The 10,134-nt window shown below is 46.3% G+C and overlaps 1 protein-coding gene across 1 annotated transcript; it reads right to left on the reverse strand.

Annotated features, from left to right (window-relative positions):
* Positions 1-360: 360 nt before the first annotated feature.
* Positions 361-9,484, reverse strand: PRDX3 (peroxiredoxin 3). The gene is made up of 7 exons (XM_043925120.1): positions 9,348-9,484; positions 7,733-7,868; positions 5,913-6,054; positions 4,802-4,937; positions 3,884-3,987; positions 1,437-1,602; positions 361-1,223 (listed from the first exon to the last, which is right to left on the reverse strand). Exons 1-7 carry the CDS (start codon positions 9,381-9,383, stop codon positions 1,170-1,172), a joined length of 774 nt encoding a protein of 257 aa, XP_043781055.1. The 5' UTR covers positions 9,384-9,484; the 3' UTR covers positions 361-1,169.
* Positions 9,485-10,134: the final 650 nt, after the last annotated feature.

A 10,134-nucleotide genomic window follows, 5' to 3' on the forward strand; every position in this document is an offset into this window, starting at 1 on the left:
GGATTTGACTGTAGCTTGCCAGGCTCCTCAGTCCATGGAATTCTCCAGGCAAGAATACTGGAGTGGGTAGTCATTCCCTTCTCTAGGGGATCTTTCCAACCCAGGGGCTGAACCCAGGTCTCCCACATAATAGGCAGATTCTTGACCATCTGAGCAACCAGGGAAGCCATTAAAATGAATAAATGCTTCCACATTTCTTTTGTCCAGTTCCTTGGATGTGTAGCCAGCATCTTATTCATCTTTGTAGCGACTGAGTTAAATGCTCAATAAATGTCTGTTGATATAATCAGAGAAGGAAAACTAGAGAGCCCCACAATATAAGTAAGCTGAAGCAAGAATTAATGGTGTTAAAAAGGCAAGTATTTTAAAATGTTTATTTTTTATTATATTTTTTACATGGAACACTTCAAGAAAGAAAATAATTATAATAATTCAAATGCATGAATGATTCAAATTTCATACTGCAATCCCTGGATTCAATAAATATCCTTTCTAATTATACCCAATCAATATTAGAAATGTATGTAGACACTAAGTCAGCTAACAAAGTAAGTACAATAACTATATAAACTATAAATCTCAGGAATGGGGAACATGCATGATCAGTTAAGTCACTTTGCCACTGTGTTGTTTTTTTTTAAAAAAAAACATGATTCACATTTCCTTCAACCATACACACATTCATTGCAAGTGTTAAGTTAGACCACTAATACTAAGAACTTAAAACTATGGTCTTTAAAGAAAATTCAGTTTTAATACAAAGAAATTCAAGAGGAAAATTTCAGGACCCTTGATCAGAAGTTTTCAATACCTGTCGTACTACTCTGGTATACACAAAGGTTCAAGTAAGGCTGAGGAAAAAGATCTGTTTCCTTTTCCTACTGAAGACATGATCCAAGAAATAGGTGAACTACACACTCTGTAGAAACTAGCCATCCATCCATACCTTGCCCTGGACTCATTACATTAGTAACTGAAAACGTTTTAAAAGCCTTGGCTAACATTACAAAAACAAAACATTTAGAGTAATACTATTTATGAATACAAGCATCATTGAGTTTTTTTTTTTTTTTTTGCTTTCTAAAAATACTAATCTTTGAAAAGCTACAAGTGAGTTCCCACTGTGGTTCTTTTCTGGTGTGGGAAGCTTCAGGTGTGCACAGGATGGTCTACTGATTTACCTTCTCAAAGTATTCTCTGGAAGCAGTTGGATGGGGCTTGATCTGAAAATACAAAAATATTTCACTGGGTAAGTGACTTTATGATCTCAAAAGGGAGCTGAAGGCCCTCAATTTTTAACCTACAGTTATTTAACTTTTTGCACACCACCTCCACCCTTGCTCCAACGTGGATGTTCCAGGCCAGCAGCCCTTGAGGCAGTGAGGACCTGGGACCCTCTTGGCTAGGCTCCCATTGCTTTTGGGAAAGAAACCTACTGTAGGAGACTCGGGTGTCCAGTTGGCCGGGCAGACTTCTCCATGGGTTTCCACAAACTGGAACGCCTTCACCAAGCGGAGGGTCTCTTCCACGCTTCGGCCCACTGGGAGATCATTGACGCTCAGATGCTTGATAACTCCGTTGGGGTCAATTATGAAGAGACCGCTGCATAAAGATTCACCATCATCAGAATGTCAACATTACCAGAGCTAGAAAGACTCTACTTCTACCCTGCCTTTAATTCTCCTTGATAGAGCATTTATTAAACTCTATCATGTGCTTAAAAATCAGGTTTTCCTTATACAGAAAGCTTATTATCTCTTATTGATGACAGGTGCTTTAACAAAGATAGGACTGGACTAGGCCACCATGGAAAACAGGTAGTGTGTTCACATTCACAGATGTGACCTGGATGTCTCATAATATCTGAAGGTCACTGAACTACACAGAGCAAAGACTTCTCGTTAGTGATGCAGTAAGCATTCTTTGGGCAGCTGTATCAAATCTTGGCAAGAAACCATAAGCGACTGAGAAGGAACAGAGACGTATTTTATCTGTATTCTGTAAATACTTATGAGTGAATTGAGTATCGGGGAGAAAATCCCACGGGAAAATTTACTGGCCTTACGTCTAGGCAGAGTAGAAATCTAAAGGAAAAACAATCCCATCACTTTTATTTTGGGCTACCCTGAGGTACAGTTTGTATAGGAAAGACAGAATGACTGCTTAGTACTCTTCCATTATTAGGTTTTCAAAATAATGAACTGGTTTCCTGGAATTCTTCGAATCTTGGATTTAAATATATTTGATGTGTTTCAATCACTTACAGTTCTTATTTTGATCCACAGATTGTCCAAGTGTCCCATCACTATCACTTAGCAGCAATGTAATGAGGTAACCCACCACCCTGGGGTCTGTGCTTATCTTCTATACAAGTGAGGGTGATACTCTGACTTACCTAGAGGTCATAAAACTCAAAGAGGTTTTTAACAGTCCATCTTTAAAAGGGTGTGGTATCCCAAATGTTGATCACTCAGGAAAAAGGCAAGTTAGAAAAAACTCAGAAGATAAAAAGGTGGTTCTCCCTCCCTGGGCCTGGCCTTAGGGGGTCTAGGCTCTGAGGCTAAGGGGTCCTGGTGCATGTTCCTGCAGGGAGCAGCCAAGGGGGAGTCCACAGTGCAGATGCGGAAACAGAGAGCTGGGTTGGAGATGGGCCCACAGCACAGTCTCCAGAAAGAAAGGCTTATCTTACAAGCCAGACTGACTCCTCTCCCTTTTGTCAGTCCTAACAGTGAAACCAGTAGGGAGGTAACTACAAAGTGAGCGAGACTATACAGGGGATTCTGGGAGGAAAACACCAGGACTCTCCTTCCCTTGCCAATGCTGTCAGAGCTAGGCTTCCACTTACTACAGGCAGGCAGTAATCTCCTTAGAGTCAAAAGGCCCAAGTTCCCAGGTGGATTCTGGAGCCAAAATTCCAGCGTACCCCGAGCAGGCTGGAGATCAGCTACGACGGTGGGCAGGTGACGGGTTCAAGCCAGCCCCCGACAAAACTGTGAGGCCCATCCATGTGGGATCCTCGCTTGTGTCCTGGAGGGTCAAGTTCTGCCCCCTCCCTCCTTCATCAGCAGCCATCATGATGCCTAAGTTCTGTCCCTCCCAGGAAGGCTGACGGCCTGGGATGGGGCTCACAGCAGCTCCGAGGACCTGTGCCGCAAACTCTGTAGCTGCCTCACCTTACTCAATGCTCACAGCCAACCCGGGAGGTACATTCTCATTTTAATTATGGGCAGAAAGGGACTCGAAGAGGCTAAATACCTTGCTCAAAGTCATATAGCTGTTGAGCAGCTGAGCTTAAATAAATAAATCCAAACTCTGCTCTGGCTCCAGCACTTGTACAAGATACTAACTGTACCAGGAAACTGACTCCTACCCTTGCTGGCCCCCTCTGCCCCCCACCCCCTATCTCCAAGCAGTCTGACGGCTTCACTGCGAGGAGTGACTCCCATGTGGTCGGGGAGAGTGAAGCAGTGTGGCCATTAAGACGTGGTATTGGAGGCTTCCCTGGTGATCCAGTGGCTAAGACTCTGTGCTCCCCAATTCAGAGGGCCCTGGTTCGATCCCTGGTCAAGGAACTAGATCCTGTGTGCTACCACTAAGAGCTGGTGCAACCAAATAAAATAAATAAATATATATATTTTAAAAGGGTACGATATCCTTCTTCAGAAACAGGCCCAGGGAGACGCAGGGGGCACACATATCACAGTCATTTCTGAAAGACTGCCAATCCTCGCAGGAGGCATCCACTGATGCGTATTACAATAAAAGACAAGTGAAGGGTTTGGGGTTCTAAGAATTCCCTACCCAGGTTTCTGTAAATTCCCTATGAAGTACGATAACGCTAAACACAAAAGACAATTTTAAGTTCATACAAAACGGATCTTACCGTAGCGCAAGGCCAGGACCTTCTAACAGCACACCGTAGTCTCGGGAAATCTGTTTGGTCAAATCTGACAAGAGTGCGATGTTCATATGGCCCAAACCGCCATTCTGATAAAGATACAAACAGGGCTGGTGGTTACACTGAGGCTCCCACAGCCTCCTCAGCCAGGTGACAGGGCGACTGACCACAGCCAGAAGGCAGTAACTGAGCACCCACAGCGGGCCGAGCGCTGCGCTAAGCTCTTTCTACTGCCTCACTACCCCCTCCAGCTCCCTGGAGCAGCTACTATCATCATCGCCATTCTACAGATGACAAAACTGAGGCGCACACAGGCTGAGTAACTTGCTCCAGGTCCCAGCTAGAAAGGGGCAGAGGCAGGATTTAAACCCAGCGAATACTACAGACTTTTCTTTCTTTTTCTAATTCTTAAAGTATCCTTTTGGTTGAAGATTCATTCCTGAAGCATAAAGGTGGAATAATTAAAAAAAAAAAGAATACTTTGAATTATTAGATAGTCCAGCATTATAGCTAGAAATTGATTCTCCCAAGCAAGTTTTTAGGCAAGAATACTGATCATGCAGAAGAATAAAACCAGAGAACTTAACCACTGTCTCACCTGCCTCACAGGGTATGGGGATCTACAGGGTCCAGCTGAGAGGGGAGACAATGGAGTCCAGCTGTTTCCCCAGCCCTGCTGAGTTTGTTCTGTTATTGATTGAAAAACACAGGTGTAGTGGGGAGTAAATACATGCAGTGTTACAGGAGACATGGATACAGCTTAACAGAGTCTGCTAGTAGGTTAGGACTGACGGATAGCCCATTTCAGACTAGTCATGCTTTAACAACTTCTAGGTTGGTCTTTCATGGGATCTGGCAGTTTTTGAGATCACAAGTGCAGAGGCGGTGTGGATATGTGTATACCTTCCTCGGCGTGTTTATCCAGGCCAGGTGGCTGAAGTGGGAATCCACCGACACTGCAACGACTTCACAGTTCACATCATGAAATTCATTGGCTTTGTCACTGAAAGCAATAATTTCTGTAGGACACACAAAGGTGCTAGAAAAAAGGGCAGGAATTCTTATCAGAGAATGTTTTTTAAAAGACTTTTAAAATCTGAACAGCAGTTGTCTAAAGAGTAGTTCTATTTTCTTAAAGGAGAAAAAGGCAAAAGGGTTAATCATCCCCACTGAACTCCTGGTCACAGTGATACTCCAGTTTAAAAAAAACCACCACCAACTTTCTATTTTAAGAATCATATCAAAAAATAGGGGTGGGGGAGGCACACTCCAAGAATAAAGACAAAATTTTATTAAATAAGTAGCTTCATGAGAAAATTCATTTTATCATCCTTACTTTTCTCAGTGGAAACTTCCTCCCTGACGGGCTTACAGGAACCACTACTCCAGAGTGGAAAGTGGGCTCGAGGCACGTGGGTTCAGGAGTGCAGCTCCCGGGCTGCAGGGCCGTAAAACAAGAGCCACAGGGCTTCTCTGGTGGTCCAGTGGGTAGGAATCTCCTTGCAGTACAAGGGACACAGGTTCGACCCCAGATCCCGGAAGATTCCACATGCCACAGAGCAACTAAGCCCGTACGCCACAACTATTGCGCCTGAGCTCTAGAACCCAGGAACTGCAACTACTCAGCCCACGTTCTCCGACTATTGAAGCCCATGTGCCCTAGAGCTCATGCTCCGCAACAAGAGAAGCCACACAATGAGGAGCCCCCGCTCACCACAAGTAGAGAAAGCCCACGTGCAGCAACTAAATCCCCCTACAGCCAATAAATAAATACACACATCTTTAAAAATAAAAAAGCCATGTTAAAACCCATTAAAAGGAATACCACTCCACCCCCTATACTTAGCACTTGTGAATTAACTACAGATGCAAGCTGTATCAACAAGACCAACAGTGACAGAGTCAGCAGCAACCCTCCCCTTGACAAGAGTAAAGACAGGCCGTGTCAGTGGGAAGGCAGCGATCTTTGCTTGCTCCCAGAATGATGTTACAGCATCACAGAAAATACACTTACAAATCCAAAGGATAGAAGAAGAGCACCAAATATTTCCCCTTAAAGTCATCAAGGCTAATTTCTTTGAACTCTCCGCTGACAACGGCTGTACCCTTAAAATAGGGGGCATGCTGGGTGACGGCGGGGGCATGGTATGAGGAACCTGAAAAATACCCCAAAAACATGCATATACAGTTCATTCGTTAAACCAACCACTTCTCTGATTTTACTCAAACCTCTCACAGTAATTAATCAGTAGTATAATTAAAAGGTTCAGTTCAATTGTACATCTTACAAAACTGTTTCTCTTTCCATAGGTCTGACTGTACACTAACTCAAAATGCTATGGAAACTAAAGAGACAGGAGGGAATTCCCTGGCAGTCCAGTGGTTAAGACTCAGCTCCCGCTTCAGGGGACACCAGCGTGCTCCCTAGTCGGGAAACTAAGATCCCACATGCCGTAAGGTGCGGCCAAAAGGCAAATAAATAAAAGAAGACAGGAGAGAGTAGGGATGGATGAACATAGAATTAAGGACCAATGAGTCTGAAGGTGGGTTCTAAGCATGGTCTGCATTTCTGCCAAGACCAGGGCGGATGGCACAAAGGAAGGAACACAGCAGGTGCGGGGAATGGCCTGCAGCAGAGTTTGCTTGACGTAGAGAACAGGTGTGCATAGAAGGAAGACGCATGGGGGACAGAGCAAGGACGGTGGAAGGCCACGCTGACAGGGCCCTTGTGTATCAGACAGATGAGTCTGTTCTTAAAAGGAGAGATATGGGAATCACTGGAGGCTTCTGTGCAGGAGATGGGTGATGTGCTGGCTGTTCTTAGGAAGATTAGTCGGGCAGGGGAGAGTAAGAGGAGCAGGGAGAGCCTGATGTCAGGAGGTGACTGCAGCTATCTAAGTGAGCGGTGAGGCGGGCAAGGTACGGCAGAGGGGACAGAGAGGAAGGAAGGGATGCAAGAGCTGTGTCAGGACTATAGAGGCCAGGCTTCAGGCTGGAAAGGCGGGACAAAGGAGGCCAGGTGTCAAGATGCCTGGCTTCAGAAACAGGAGGAGCTACCGGGAGCTGGGGTTTGGGACAGGTGAAAAGGAAAGTGAAACTCGTGTCATCAAGTTGATACTAGAAACTTCTTACAGCTCCGAGAAAATTGTAAATTTTTTTAAAATACTTACCAACAAACAAAGGTTTTGCTAAAGTACACCCCCCACCCCCACCACCATTACAAGTTAAATAGTCTTTTTTAAAGGTGGGACAAACCTAAAGGAAGCCTTTTCAAATGCCACTCATTATCTGCGGCTGTACCAAGCAAATCTCATATTTTAGAACGGAGTATAAATCTCAAGAAACAGCTGTGTGTCACTCAGATCACGGAGGAGTCCAACAGACTGGCCTAAGGTGGCCACGTGGAGCCAGGCCACTGGTCTGAATCCAAAAGCCTGTAGAGTAGCTGCACCGTCCGTCCCCAGTCAGCTCATGCCCTTCACACACAGCAGGTCCAGACACCTCTGGCTGTCCCCACCCCTCCTTCATGTTCCTCAACCCAGGGGATTAAAACCTCTGGAGTCACCAAGGAAATGTGACACTCGGGCAGTCTGCCTCAGTGAGTCGCAACCCTTGGCTGCACATGAGAATCACTTGGTGAGCTTTAAAAAAAAATTCGATGTTCTGGTCCCATCCCGGAGACTGACTTTATTTGTTTGGGGTGGGACTAGGAAAGTGGTACGATAGTAAAAACTCCCCACGTGAGTCTAATGTATGGCCATAGTTCAGAACTCCTGTTCAGAGATGATAAATGTTTCCATTATCTGGTCCAAACGAAAGCATAACAACACTTACTGGTGCTAAAGGCGAATTTTGCTTGATCAGAACCAGACCACAAGGCATTTGTCAAAAACATTCTTCGAGAAGCAGCAGGCCTAAGGGCTGCAGAGGCAGAAATGCCCCAAGGAACGGCACTCACATGTCGGGCGAGCTAAAAAGAGAAACACTTTATATCAGAATGTATTCCCAGAATGGCGGCTGAAACCCTGCTGAAAGGGCATCAGGGCAGTGGTGGCCTCCGATGGCCTTGTTCCCATGAACAAAAACTCCAAACTGCAAAAGCATGGATTGAGTCTACATGTTCTTAAAATTCCCTTCTGCTTCCTTATCCTTTGACACTGTAAAGGAGACTGGGAAGACAGGGAGATGTTGGTCAAAGGGTACATTGTTGCAGTTATGGAGGATGAATAAGTCTAGAGCTCTAATGTACAAGCATGTTGACTATACTTAAGAATACTGTGTTGAAGTTGAAAATGAGAGTATTATTCTAAGACAGTAGACAGGTGCACTCATCACGCATACAAAGGCTAACCATGTGAAGAGATGTTAATTAGTTTGACTATAGTAATTATTTCATTACTTGTATCATGATGCACACTTCACATATGTAATTTTTATTTTTTTAAAAAATACAGGGAATTCCCTGGAGATCCAGTGGCTGAGTGTATATGTATATACCATATACATATGTAAATATAATTATCAGGTTGGCCAGAAAGTTCATTTGGGTTTAACCTGAACGAACTTTTTGGCCAACTCGACACATATGTATTAATTAATGGGAAACAAAAGACTGCAAGGCAGAGGGAAATTACAAGAATGTGAAGATTCCATGCTTTTAAAAGGAACCCGGAGCACTCAGCCCAGGAGACCGGCCAGGCTCTGTGTATTAAGCTCTTTACCAGCAGATGTGCTGGGCATGTTCTACCATGTCAAGGTTTTCCCGTGGAAAAGACAAGGCCATTCCGGCCCACACAGAAGCAAACAAACAGAGCAAAGTTCAGCCTCTGGGCTGGGTCAGACCCCTGGACAGGGGTCAAGGGAAACGTTTGCTCAATTTCAGAGTCCAGCATGACTCGGGAAGAAAGAGCCTGGGTGGAACCCCACCACGAGAAAGGGGAGGGCGGGCAGCCAAGAGCCTCAGGCACTCAAGGACTTTGTTACTTTAGCATTTTGGTGTCCATCCAGCATTTAAGGGGATGTTCACGGAAACCCTTGAGGTAGGCAGGCCATGCTAAGGTAAGGAAGTTATCTGAGGTTCGGAAAAGAAAACAATGGCCCAAGGTCATAGAGTCAGTTATAGAACCGCGACCAGGGGACAGGTCGCCTGCATCCAGAGCCAGGTGCTTAAGCAGGGGACAGGAGACTGGATAGCGGCCCACGACTGGGAGCGAAGAGGGATTTGGAAACTGGAATGCAAGGCGCGGGGGGGGGGGGGGGGGGGGAAAGGACGGCTCTGCGCAGGCGCGGGGAGCCTGCCTTAGAGGAGGCGGCCCGTGGTCCACTTCCCTCTGATATCCTCCAAGGGTGAAAGACCCCCAGGCCAGCGGAAGCGGCATCCCACTTGGGAAGCACGTTCTCGGAGCCACCGCAGGGTCTCGGTGCCTGTGCCCCGCAAGCAACCACTCACCGAAGCCCGGAGCAACCTTCCCGCCGCGGCCGCCATCTTCGGTGCGCAGGGGACCCCGGGGCCGACAGAGACGCAGAGGAGGCGGAGCCTACGGGGGCGTGGTCAGGGGCGTGGCCTCGGCGGACAGGGGCGGGCCCGCGCCGGAGCCGGGGCTTGGAAGAGCTACGACCTTCGGGGCCCTCCGCCTGGTACACGTCTCGGTTGTGGGGTCCCTCGATCCCACCCAGAGGAGGATTAAGTCCTGTTAAAACTCCTAAGTAGCTTCATGCTTGGGAAATTGATAGTTTGTGTCTGTCGCCCCAGCCTAAAAAGATCCAATCCAGGGTGGGAAGATAGATATTTCCATATTGGCTACTGACTTAAGAACTGACTCATTTGAAAAGACCCCGATGCTGGGAAAGATTGAAGGCAGGAGGAGAAGGGGACGACAGAGGATGAGATGGTTGGATGGCATCACTGACTTGATGGACATGAGTTTGAGCAAGCTCCGGGAGTTGGTGATGCACAGAAAAGCTTGGCATGCTGCAGTCCAAGGGGTCGGAAAAAGTCGGACACGATTGAGCGACTGAACTGACTCAACTGTGAACCTGTGGATTACTGTTAGTGTAAAAGGCTCCCTTTCCTATTTTGGCCGGAGGTAGAGACTTCTGGCTCCTAGATGAAATGGAATTAATCATGAATGCAATTTCAGGGACTTCTCAGTGGCTGAGACTTGGTGATCCCAGTGCAGGGGCTGGGGGTTCCATCTGGGGTCAGGGAACTAGAGCCTAGATGACTCAACTAAGAG

Source organism: Cervus elaphus, chromosome 15 (assembly GCF_910594005.1).
Source record: "Cervus elaphus chromosome 15, mCerEla1.1, whole genome shotgun sequence".
NCBI lineage: Eukaryota > Metazoa > Chordata > Mammalia > Artiodactyla > Cervidae > Cervus > Cervus elaphus.